Raw genomic sequence first — 13,007 nt, 5'->3', positions numbered from 1 at the left:
CAATTGAGATAGTTTCGATCTCGGAGTTTGTTTTCTAATCTGACTCAAGTGGTGTCTGGGTTTTTTCTCTCATTGCCTGAAATCGACTCCTCTTTCAATCTAAAGTCTAAGTTGTCTGACTCAAGTAGAAATCAGTCATTCAGACAAGTCAGATACCACAAATAGAAGAACTTAACACATTCTCATATCCTATTACGGTGAAGTTAGACTTGTATCAACGAGCACCCGTGGCCTAATGGATAAGGCGTCTGACTTCTAATCAGGCGATTGTGGGTTCGAGTCCCACCGGGTGTGCTTTTCCCTTTTCTTCTTTTTCATCTTTTTTTTTTCTCTCGTCGTTCTTCTAATAACTCTCTTTCTTCTTCTTCTTCTCTATCTGTCTCTCTCTCTAGTCAAGCGGAGATGTCTGATCAAATTCCTCTACTCCCTAACCAATTACAGAACACTTCCCAACCAAACCCTAATCAAAACCTTTCTACTCAAAATCCTGTCTCTGTTCCTAACCCTAACTTCCTTCTTAATCCTAATCCAATTCCTACCCATAACCCTAATTTCGATCCTCCTCTCTCCCCTCCATATCCCAAAAAACGAAGGCAAGTTAGGATTCCTCGCAAAACGCCATCAATTCCAATCAACAATCAGGTATTTGTACAACGACATCTCTCTAATGGTAATCTTAACGGTAACAAAGAACTTCTTCTTCCTTCTTCATCTCCTTATCTCAACTCGAATCTTGAAATTATGAATTCTTTACCTCCTACAAGTACCACTACTACTACTAGTACTGTTCCTGACATTTCTGAAGAAATCATCTTTATTAATAAAGAAGCCACTTCTGAAGCTTTAACTGCTCTTTCCTCTGGGTTTCCAGCTGATTCCCTGACTGAAGAGGAAATTGAAGCTGGGGTTGTTTCAGTTGTTGGAGGAATTGAACAGGTTAATTATACTTTAATTAGGAATCATATTCTAACTAAATGGAGAGAAAATGTGTCTAATTGGTTAACAAAAGAATCGTTTACAGGTTCAATACCATCTCATTGTAATACCCTTTTGAATTCAGCGTATAGTTTCTTGATTTCTCGTGGTTATATTAATTTCGGGGTTGCTCCGGCGATCAAGGAAAAGATCCCGGCCCAAACGAATAAGCAAAATGTGATTATCATTGGAGCTGGTTTGGCTGGTTTAGCAGCTGCTAGGCAATTAATGGCATTTGGGTTTAAAGTCATTATCTTAGAAGCTCGGAAAAGAGCTGGTGGAAGGGTTTATTCGAAGAAAATGGAGGGTTCTAATAGAAACGCAGCGGCGGATTTGGGAGGGAGTGTTTTGACAGGTACACTAGGAAACCCGCTTGGGATTTTAGCTAGGCAATTATCTTGTTCACTTCATAAGGTTAGAGCTAAATGCCCACTTTATAGACCAGATGGTAAGCCAGTTGATCCTGATTTAGATTCGAAGGTGGAAGCAGCATTTAACCGACTCTTGGATAAGGCGAGTCGACTTAGACAACAAATGGGAGAGGTATCGGTTGATGTTTCACTTGGGGCGGCATTAGAGACTTTTCGAGAGGTATATGGAGATGCAGTTAATGCCGAAGAAATGAACTTATTTAATTGGCATCTCGCTAACTTAGAATATGCAAATGCAGGCTTACTTTCTAAACTTTCTCTTGCATTCTGGGATCAAGATGATCCATATGATATGGGAGGGGATCATTGTTTCTTGCCTGGGGGAAATGGGAGGTTGGTTCAAGCCTTGGCTGAGAACTTACCTATCTCATATGACAAAATTGTGCAAACAATCCAATGTGGTAGTGATGGAGTTCAGGTTATTGCTGGTAGCCAGGTATATGAGGCGGATATGGCACTGTGCACAGTTCCTCTTGGGGTCCTGAAAAGTGGTTCCATTAAATTCGTTCCAGAATTGCCGCAAAGGAAACTTGACGGAATAAAGAGATTGGGTTTTGGGTTGTTGAATAAAGTAGCAATGTTGTTTCCCCATGTGTTTTGGGGTACCGAACTTGATACATTTGGACATCTCTCTGATGAAACGAGTCGTCGTGGTGAGTTCTTTTTGTTTTATAGCTATGCAACTGTCGCTGGAGGTCCTCTTTTGATCGCTCTAGTAGCTGGAGAAGCAGCACATAAGTTTGAGACTATGCCACCAACTGATGCTGTGACTCGAGTTTTGCAGATCCTTAAGGGTATGCAGTTATAGGCCCTCTGCTTTTTCTTTAACGTAACTTGACATTATTTTATTTTTTTATCAATTAGAATTGATTTAGAAAAAAGAAAACATAGCGGAAACTGGAAAATATGCTATAGAATAGAAGAGGGTGCACGCATAATGAATACAGATTTTATTTTGTTACAATAAGATCCAAACTCTAGTCTCCACAAAGGAGAGATAAACTAATTCCAGATTTTAGAATTTAGTAAAACATTCACTACCTTAGGCTCTCCGATGAGAAACTGATGAGATTTATTTACGTCTTCAAAAAGATTAAAGAGATTCCATTGATCAAATACTTCATAACAAATAATGTGTGCAGGAATATACGAACCGCAAGGAATTGAGGTTCCTGAGCCCATCCAAACTGTCTGCACTAGGTGGGGCAGTGACCCTTACAGCTTAGGTTCGTACTCTAATGTCGCTGTGGGGGCATCAGGGGATGATTATGATATCTTAGCAGAAAATGTTGGAGATGGAAGACTTTTCTTTGCAGGAGAAGCCACCACTAGACGATATCCAGCAACCATGCATGGGGCCTTCCTTAGTGGGCTTAGAGAAGCTGCAAGTATTGCCCACCATGCTAATGCTCGGGCTCTACGGGTTAAAGTCGAAAGGAGCCCATCAAAGGATGCCCATTCCTGTGCTGCTCTGCTTGCTGATTTATTCAGGGAACCAGATATTGAGTTTGGAAGCTTTTCTGTTATTTTTGCACGTAAGAGTTCTGATTTGAGGTCTACAGCAATATTAAGAGTCACATTTAGTGGGCCTCGAAAGAAGAACACTGAAGAACCAAAAACAGATCAACATCACTCCAATAAACCGCTATTTCAGCAACTCCAGTCACATTATAATCAGCAGCAACAACTTCATGTTTATGCATTATTATCCAGGCAACAAGCTCTTGACTTAAGTGAGGTGAGAGGGGGTGATGAGATGAGGTTGCATTATCTGTCTGAGAAGCTCGGAGTGAAGTTGGTCGGAAGAAGAGGTTTGGGTTCTGCTGCAGATTCCGTTATTTCTTCCATCAAAGCTGAAAGAGGAATCCGCCGACCTAATTCAGCTCATTTGGCTCTTAAATCAGGTATGCAGTTTTATCTAAAGTGGTGTTTGTTTGTATTTTATTATCTGAATCACCTGAGTGTCACTGGTTTGAATCTTTGCTTTTATGTTATTTTTACTAAAACAGGAACATTAAAGCAGAGAGCAGCCATTTCTAAGCAAACAATAGTCAGGTACAAACTCTTGGTCACGCTTCAACTTAAGGGTTTACAGCAGTTTTGAATTTACGAATGGCATTTATCAACCCATATTCTATTTTTCAGGAGAGTTAAAGCAGTTATTAACGGCAATAGTTCTGCAACTCGTCCCGCCTCCTCATTTCGTCTGGGTCCTGGAGTTCCTCCCGTTCCTCGTCCCACCTCCATAGCTTCTTTTTCTTCACCTCGTCCGGTCTCTGCAACTACTGCTCCACCTCACCCTGTGTCTGCTGCCTCTTCAACTCCCCGTCCAACTTCTACCGCCTCTCTTTCTACACCTTGTGTCGTCTCTCCAGCTCTTCCCCCTCCTTGTCCAACCTCCACAGCTTCTCTCTCTTCACATTGCCTCCTCTCGGCAGCTAATTCTTCTGCACCTGCACTTGCACCTTCTCCTCCCTTCGTTTCTCTTTCTTCTGCTCCTCCTCCTCCTGCCTTTGATCCTCTCTCCTCTGCACCTCCTCCGGCCTTTGTTCCTCTCTCCTCTGCACCTCTTCCTGCCTTAGCATCTCCACCTACATCCGAACCTCCACCGTCTGCACCTTTTCCTGCCTTTACAGACCCACCAAGTTGAAGCAGGTCTGGGTCTTGGAATACATAATTGACACATGACCTAAACGTGTTCAATCACACACTGCTCAGGTTTGTGCAGCTTCTGATGATCTCTATCAAGCCAGCCTGTGAAAATAGCCACAAGTCATAATCAATCCTACACTTGTCTATGTGGGACGGCTTCCTTCTTTGCTTGTATTGAAATTACTATGTTTTTTTATAATGAAACAGCTCTTCATTTCCAGAAGTTGGTTCAACTTTTCAGTGACAACCTCATAAGTGACCTGACCCTCGGAAAGGCAATTTTGAAAGTATATCTGTATCATTTGCAAGAACAATGAAATTCACGATGTCTACGTCTGGGACAACATTACAATAATCAGGTTGGAGTGTGACTTCAGGACTGTATGATGCAAGCAAGGAGATGAGAAGATGGAGCCCCAGTTTTGCACTAAAGGTAAGCCTGAGAAAGACTATATTGGAATGGTTAAATTCTTTCTTATACATGATTAAATTTTTCTTCATCTGTAAGAGTAAATTATGAAGACTATATGATGTAAGACTATATTTGACTGTATGATTAAGTTTGTTTTATATCTAAAGCAGATCTGAAATGTAATTCGAGATCTGAATTGATTTAAGCTAGATTAAAGGCCAGACAGACATTTTTTGCTATGATTATTATATATGGCCGCACAGTTGTCATCTCAGCTGTTGCTTCGGCCGTTCCCCGATATCAGATGCAATGCTTCGCATTCCCGAAAAGCGTCAGCAAAAGCATAGCGACTTTGCAAAAGTCCTTCTGGTGGGGAAAGTCCAAAGGTATATGCACCAAAGCATGGTCATATATATGTCTTCCATAGAAACAAGGAGGGCTAGGTATCCATGATCCTCATCTCGACAACACCGCCCTCCTTAGCAAATTGGCTTGGCGCCTCAAATCCGACCCTGAAGCTTTGTGGGTCCAATTCTTGAAAGCCAAATATTTTCATAACTCTAATACTCCTGGGCCAGCCAAATCCCACCATTCGTGGAATTGGAAAGTCATCAAAAGACATTATGACAACATCGATCATCTTATTACTTGGGAAGTACACTCGGGCGAAAACATTAACATCTGGACTGACAAGTGGATCCCAGGTACTACTAGCACCATTCCTAACTCCAACAACTCTACTCTTACCAAAGTTTCTCAACTTATCACCAACAATCAGTGGAATGATGAGATTCTCCGCGCTACTTTCGATGTACATACTCAAAATCTCATCCACACCATCCCCCTGCATAATGATGGTCCCGATCAAATGAAATGGGCTCTAACGGAATCAGGTAATTTCACTGTTAAATCTATGTACCATCATCTTAGCATAACTAATCAATCTCAATCTCTATCTCAACCTCCTCATAACTGGAACTTCATCTGGTCTCTCCCAACTATCCCTCGCATAAAACTCTTCATTTGGAAGATTTGCTCGAAAGCGCTACCAGTCCGCGACAGAATAGGTAAGTATATCGGAAACAATTACACCTGCCCAAACTGCTCGGAAATTGAAACCATTGAACATGCACTATTACATTGTCCATTTGCGAAAAATATTTGGTTTTACTTTAATATCATATCGACTAACATTGACTCTCTAGTAGATTGGATCTTCTCTTGGCAGGATCAAAACCAAAGTAGTTGTACTTCAAATGATATCCATTTTGTTACTATATTATGGCACATTTGGAAAACCAGATGTGACCATTGCTTCCAGCACTCAATAAATAATACTAGATCCGTGATAAATATGATCATGGCATTCCCAAATACCCATATAGTGCATGCAAAACCTATCCTTGATAAAACTGAGAAATGGAATCCTCCTATCACTCCTTTCTTGAAAATAAATGTTGATGCATCTTTTACTAATATTAAAACCAATATAGGTACTAGTTTCATTGTACATAATGCTCAATCTAAATTTATAAAGGCTCAAGTAACTTCATCCCGCGCAAGAAATAGTGAAGAAAGTGAAGCTATAGCAATCCTCAACGGAATCAAATGGGCAGAGGAAAACTACCACAAATGTATTGTGATAGAAAGCGACAATATCAATCTGATAAAACACTTGAAGAATCCGAGACATAAAATTCACTGGCAATCGAAGATCCACATCAAAAAAATCATAGCCATCAAAAGGAGATTGGACAACGTTAAATTCAACTACACGAAGAGATTACAAAATGTTCAAGCTGATAAACTAGCGAAATGGGCTCGCAAGAAGAATAGATCGAAAAACTGGAACAATGTTCCCTACTTTTTAGTTCATATGTACTGTAATAATACTCTTGTCGCTTAATATAATTTTACCTTTCAACAAAAAAAGAATCAGAGGCGTGGGTGAGGGGTACCAGATGTGCGACTTGCCACGCCCATAAGTGTAAAATTAGGGGGTTCCAATAGAACATGCAAGACAAATGGGTTGCACGAAGCACGTGCTTCTAGGATTCTACTCCCACGAGATGGCACAATAACAGGACACTCATCACGTGGTATTTTTGCTTATCATTAATACTAGTATTAATAGTATATTTTGGTCATGGCCCGCCATAAAAACAAATTTAAAAATTTTGGAAAGTCAAACCTCAATAGTTTTATATTTTTTATTTCTCCACTCTCTGTCTCCCCACAACCACAAGCCACAACCCCTCCCATTTCAATTTATTTTTCCCTTCCCTCTTCCTCCTCTTTATCGTACTCTCTATCCTTTTCAGCGAAAAAGAGGGTCTTTCCTGCATATCTGATAAAAAGAGAGATTGATGAACGAAAAATAAAAAATAAATTCAGGTTTGATTGCCTTTATCAGGATGGAGAAAGAATTGTGGTGGAGGTTGTGAGAAACAAAAAGAAAATAAAAACATTGGAGAGATGTATATATTTGTGAAATGATTTCATTTGAGAGTGTGTCTTTTCGTTTTTATTAATAGGAAGTCGTAGAAATTAATCTTAGTACTACAAAATCAAAAAATTCTTTGTTTTAGTTATGTTCAAGAGTTCTTTGTCGTAATCGATATGTTCTACCACTCTTACATGGAATCTCTACAAATTACTTGGTGTAATTTCTAAGGTTTGTCGCCACCTAGAATATAATTTACCTACCAACTTTCAAGTAATTTAGGCAGAAAAAAGACAAATTATTCTTTGACGGTATTGTATCTCATGCACATTTCATATCTCTAATCTCCATTCTTCTTCATTTGTATTTTCGAAGACAATTGTGTCCCGCTTATGTTGGGATGCTTTGAAATTTGATCAACTACCAGAAAGGGAGATTGGACTTGGACAGTCCTCTCATAGTATTTAATACAACATTTTTTTTTGAGACAACCGTAAACATCGTATTATTTATAAAACCAGGAGTTTACAGATGGAAAAGTAAAGTTACAACAAAGGAGCTAGAAACCGTAAAGCTCAACATAAAATTAATCCTCCTAATTGTAACTCTCATGGCCACATGAAAAATCGTCAGCCTAACTGTCTTAAATCTAGCAGCGGTCCAACCATTCATGAAAAGAAGAAGAGTAACAACAGAATCCCACAAGTAAGCGTTTAGTAGAGTCCGAGTCAGTTGCAGCTCATTCGACATCAAGCGTGAGGTCTCAAGAAACCAGTGCCACTCCATAAAACTTTCAAGCAAACCTGCCCACATTTGTCTTGAAAACACAAAGAAAAACACCTCCCAGATAGGGTGAAAAAGGAAATTAATGTCTCCAAAGAAGGCAATTAAGTTCCAGATTTCGGAATCGTCAGATTCCAGGGTTACCCTCCAGACTTCTCTCGATAGAGAAATAATATCCAATTGTCCGCCAGAGGAGGAAAGATTGAATATCTGGTGATTAGGGTCGCTAATCCAGATCAAATCGAAAGACCCGATTGAATCAGCAAAGAGGAGCAGCAAAGCTACTAAAGGTGGAGGGAGTGTGAATACATTTGTGTTCCATGACAAATACCGAACAAGTTTATATCGAGGAGCCATTAAAGAGATGTAACCAGCTCTAGAGAGGCAATTAGTTCTAGTAGTAACTTGATGAATATATCTAACCAATTTACCAGGATCAGACGGCCTGCCTAACAGGAATAAAGCCCATGCCCATCTAGATGCCCCAGGGTCAAATGGGTGCTCCAAACAGTAACATATATAAGCCCAATAAGAAATTAAGTTGGGCCCAGAAGATAATAGCAAACAGATGTCCAAAGCGAGACCCAAGGTCGTCTTTGAGCTAACACATGTCGAGCGACTATTCCATTCACAGTAATACGTGTCAGCCAGAGAAAGAAGGGGAGGTATGAAATTGACATGTGTGGCGGCCACCGGAGCCCCCTCCGTTCCCTCCGATCGGCTGGAAAAGCAATGTTCAGGACTTCCTAATCTTTGGTTCAAAGGACAGTAAGGGGAAGTATGATATATGACTTTGAACTCAAAGTGGGGCATAGAGTCCAAGAAATCGCCCACATAAAGAGAAATATGTCGGAGATTTTGTCATCTGAGACGTTGAGCTCAGCGGCGAGAAAACCGTGAAGATAAAAATCAAACAACCTTAAAATTAAACATTGATCTATAACCATCCTACTAAAATCATCACACCATAGAAATAGTTGTTAAAATAAAAGAACCAGACCTTCTGAAGAACAAAGCAAGAAGACGTACCAAACAATACACTCTTTTAACTCTAGTACTCTAGATCTAGAAATAAATATGAAAGTATAGGTAGCTACAACAGGTTCTGTAGAAATATTAGACAGGAGCTCTCTCGAGATGTTTGCTTTCACCGTCATAACCCTCAAGACTGAATTTCCAAACCTAGATCTACTTTCTCTCTCTAGAAAGTTGAAGATGTTAATGGAGGATGGTGTTTAAGAGGAAGATGGAGATGGTTGAGTTGGAACTGGTGAGATAGACTGCTTAAATTCCCTGCGATTGGGTCAGGGGACCCTTATCTCCGATTACCGGCACTGATCGCCGGTGACCAAGATCACTTTCTACTTTCTCTCTCTCTCTTCAAGCATTTAATACAATATCAGATTTGTACATTTATCAAACATGGAACAAATATTACATCTTCAACCCTCAATGAGTATATTATTAGTAGAACAATCACACAAAGATCCGAACCACGAAGTACTTATCATCTATGAAAGATTTTAAATGTACTAACAATAAATAAATTATGTTTGAAAGGAGATCGTCCTCTGAAAAGTGAATCATTTCATAATTATATATGAAAGGAGATCATCCTTTGAAAATGAATCATTGCGTAATTAATGTAATTCATATTTCTAATAAGTCCGAGAGGGAAGGACAACATCAAAATGATGGTATTATTAAGAACCACGATGCATTAAGGGTGAGAGGTAATATTTTGAGCTCACTAAATGATAGGTTTTGAATTGTATCCTAAACTCAAATTGGTCTGTTAAAGTATAACTTCCTGATGAATTCGTCGATGTATGACTAACTGGACGACCAGATATGAACTATGGACTAAACATTTCAGACAATTGGTAAATGCAAGTATAAAAAAGAATTTCTGAGGACCACTTTGCTAAAGGATGTCCTGTTGTGGTCTACGATCAATAGTTGCTTAGTTTCATCTGTTAGTAGTAGGATTTGAATAAAATCTAAAAACTACTTCTATTGAGCTAAAGAGACTTTCACAACACAAATTACTTTAGTCCCACATCTCTCCAAGAGAAAAACAAACTTGTGTTTATAAGGATAAAGTTGGGTGTAAAGGGGTGTGGCCCTTGGGGTTACAATAATGCTCTCCGGAGGAGAGACCCATCACTTTTTAGAGGCACCCTCACCTTAGGCACACTTTAATTTATACCATTCACACCCTCGCGGGTCGGGTCACCGACCCGACCCGACCCGGAACCCGGACTCGGACTCGGTCTAGGTCTTGGTCTAATTTTTTTTTCTCTGACTTTTTCCTCCCTTACTGGCTAGTGGAAAGAGTCCACTACTGACTTGTTCTTCCACTACTGGCTAGTGGAAAGAGTCCACTTCCTTAAGTTTCTCAGTCCTATTCTTCCTCTACTGGCTATTTTTTCTCCACCGTTGGATCAAAACTACCCAAGTCTTATGATCTAAATTCGTACTCTATAAATAGGGATAAACTCCCAGAAGGAAATACACAGAAAAAGTATTTCGTCTTCTATATCTCTCTCTCCAACAGTTCTCTGTTTTCTTTCTCTGTTTCGAATTCTGTCAAGATCAGTAGATCAAAATCGAAGTTTGCTTCTTCAATTTTGATAAGGAATAGTTGAATCCTAGGGGACTACGTTCGCAGACTGCAAAGCAATACCTAATTCTACGGTAGCAGGGGCGTTTAAAGTCTTCAGGAAAGCGAGTCCAACTTGTGCCTCTATTCCACCTTTACTTTACTACAGTTTATTGCAGGTTCATTCTTCCTGGTTGGTTCGATTAACACTTGATTTCAGCACTGCAAAAAGATAAGTCATTTATTTTGTTTACTGTTTATTGCTCATTGATATTTTCCTTTTCTAATTCGATTTTTAATACAAAGTTAATAACAATCTGAAGACTTTAAACCATTCCTTTTTCAAAATCGACCAAAACAATTCACTGTTTTACTGAAAATGGAATTTAAGATGAGCAATGAAAAACCAGAGAAATTCGATGGTCAAAATTTCAAAAGATGGCAACAAAAAATGTTATTTTTTCTAACCACTTTGAATTAAACTATGTTTTAACCGAACCAGCTACCACTGTTGTGGGGGGAAAATGAACCTGGTAGATCTGGAGCAGTAGAGGCCTGGAATAAGGCTGACTATCTATGCAGAAATTATATTCTGAACTGCTTAGATAACATCTTATATGATATTTACTGCCATACTAAGACTGCCAAAGAGTTATGGGACTCTCTACAAGAGAAATACATATCTGAAGATGCAGGTATTAAGAAGTTTGTAGTAAGACGATTTCTGGATTACAAAATGGAAGACGAAAAAATCTGTAGTAACCCAATTTCAGGAACTAAGGCTCATTCTGAATGAAATCAAAACTGAGGGAATGGTTATAGATGAGGCTTTCCAGGTTGCTGCAGTTATCGAAAAGCTACCACCCAGCTGGAATGAGTACAAGAAGAAACTCAGACACAAAAGGAAGGACATTGACATGCAATACTTGATTCTTCAAATCAGGGTTGAAGAAGAACATTTGAAACAGGAAAAAAATAAGGTGGCTGCTTCACTTGTATCCAAAGCTCACATTGTGGAAGAGGTAAAGAAGAAAAAGCTTACCAATTACAAACCTTCTAACCAGCGGAAGAAAGGTAATTCTAAATTCAAAAGGGCTGGTTCTAAGCCTAACCATGGTAATTCTAAACCTTGTTATGTATGTGGTAAGTCTGGTCACCTAGCCAAGGACTGCAGACACAGGAAAGCAAACCCTAACCCTAACCCCCCGACCAAACATCCTAGACCCAATCTTGCTCACGTAGTCGAAACAGAGAACTTTTGTGCAATGGTAACTGAAACCAACTTAGTGACGAACACTAAAGATTGGTGGTTTGATACAGGAGCCACCAAACACATCTGTTCAGAAAGGTCACAATTTTCATCATATAACCCAGTAAAAACAGGAGAACAACTGTACATGGGTAACAACTCTTCATCCACAATTGTAGGAAAAGGGAAGATTGTTCTAAATATGACTTCTGAAAAAACTATGACTTCGAATGATGTGCTTCACGTTCCTGAAATTAGGAAAAACTTAATCTCTATTTCGGTACTAAACAAGAAAGGGTTTAAAATAGTGATTGAAAGTGACGAGGTCATTCTGTCCAAAGGGGGGGTCTATGTGGGGAAAGGGTATTGTACTGAGAGTCTATTTAAGTTAAATGTTGTTTCTGATTCTGAATTAAATAAAGAATTTTCTTCTGCTTACTCGATTGTGCATAATCCTACTAGTAATTCAGATGTTTGGCATGGTAAGTTAGGACACCTTGGTGTCTCCACTTTAGAACGACTTAGGAAACAAGGATACATTCCTACAAGTAAACAACAAAAAGAAGACAAATGTGAAATTTGTGTAGAGACAAAACTTAAAAAGAAACCATTTAAAACCGTAGAAAGAACAACTAATGAACCGCTAGAATTAATCCACTCTGATCTAGGAGACCTAAAAGCAACTCCTTCGAGAGGAGGCAAACGCTTCTACATAACTTTCATTGACGATCACTCTAGATTTTGTAACATCTACCTTCTAAATAGCAAAGATGAAGCCTTAGAAAGTTTTAAAACCTACAAACTAGAAGTAGAAAATCAACTAAATAAAAAGATAAAAATCCTTAGATCAGATAGAGGGGGAGAATACGTAGGAGATCTCTTCACTCAATTCTGTAGGAATCACGGCATAATACATCAAACAACTGCTCCTTACTCACCTCAATCCAATGGGGTAGCAGAAAGGAAAAACAGAACACTAAAAGAAATGATGAACTCTATGCTAGTAAGCTCAGGGTTACCTTTTAACTTGTGGGGAGAGGCTATTCTGTCTGCCTGTTATGTGCTTAACAGAGTACCCTCTAAAACACAAGATAAAACTCCATATGAACTATGGAAGGGTAGAAAGCCTAGCTTTAAACACTTAAAAGTGTGGGGGTGTCTGGCAAAGGTTGCAATACCTTTACCTAAAAGATCTAAGATAGGACCTAAAACTATTGATTGTGTATTCATAGGGTATGCACAGAACAGTAGTGCCTATCGCTTTCTAGTGATAAACTCTTCCGTCGACAGCATAAACTCAAACACGATTCTAGAATCAAGAGATGCTGAGTTCTTTGAAAACACTTTCCCTAGAAAGAGTGAGACTCTTAAAAGGAAAGTTCCTGAGTCTAGTCGACCTTCCACTAGCTCAGATACTCAACTCTCAGATGATGAACCTAGAAGGAGTAAGAGAGCTAGGA

The 13,007-nt window shown here is 39.3% G+C and overlaps 1 protein-coding gene and 1 non-coding gene across 3 annotated transcripts; both read left to right on the top strand.

Moving 5' to 3' along the window:
• The first annotated feature begins 220 nt into the window (after window positions 1-220).
• FLD (protein FLOWERING locus D-like protein) lies at window positions 221-4,636 on the top strand. 2 transcript variants are annotated; one of them, XR_015230240.1, is made up of 5 exons: window positions 253-2,200; window positions 2,549-3,310; window positions 3,416-3,461; window positions 3,552-4,124; window positions 4,266-4,636. XR_015230240.1 is itself a non-coding variant. In XM_086652107.1 (4 exons), exons 1-4 carry the CDS (start codon window positions 403-405, stop codon window positions 4,054-4,056), a joined length of 3,111 nt encoding a protein of 1,036 aa, XP_086508233.1. In that variant the 5' UTR covers window positions 221-402; the 3' UTR covers window positions 4,057-4,636. The 2 variants fall into 2 exon arrangements, 1 of the variants encoding a protein (XP_086508233.1); XM_086652107.1 differs by having other exon boundaries at window positions 221-2,200; window positions 3,552-4,636.
• Window positions 222-294, top strand: TRNAR-UCU (transfer RNA arginine (anticodon UCU)). Its single transcript has one exon. It is a non-coding gene; the product is annotated as a tRNA-Arg (tRNA).
• Window positions 4,637-13,007: the final 8,371 nt, after the last annotated feature.

Source organism: Eschscholzia californica, unplaced genomic scaffold, assembly GCF_041429995.1.
Source record: "Eschscholzia californica isolate CP2 unplaced genomic scaffold, dmEscCali1.0.p SCAF_1, whole genome shotgun sequence".
In the NCBI taxonomy this organism is placed as follows: domain Eukaryota; kingdom Viridiplantae; phylum Streptophyta; class Magnoliopsida; order Ranunculales; family Papaveraceae; genus Eschscholzia; species Eschscholzia californica.
The sequence above is the reverse complement of the archived record's forward strand: the minus strand, read 5'-3'. Positions and strand labels throughout refer to the sequence as shown.

Bases quoted from the DNA above. Each gene is read 5' to 3' on its own strand.
- FLD (XM_086652107.1), top strand. From the start codon at position 403: ATGTCTGATCAAATTCCTCTACTCCCTAACCAATTACAGAACACTTCC. The intron at 3,311-3,415 runs GTATGCAGTTTT...TTACTAAAACAG, and splicing joins TCATTTGGCTCTTAAATCAG to GAACATTAAAGCAGAGAGCA. The intron at 3,462-3,551 runs GTACAAACTCTT...TCTATTTTTCAG, and splicing joins TCTAAGCAAACAATAGTCAG to GAGAGTTAAAGCAGTTATTA.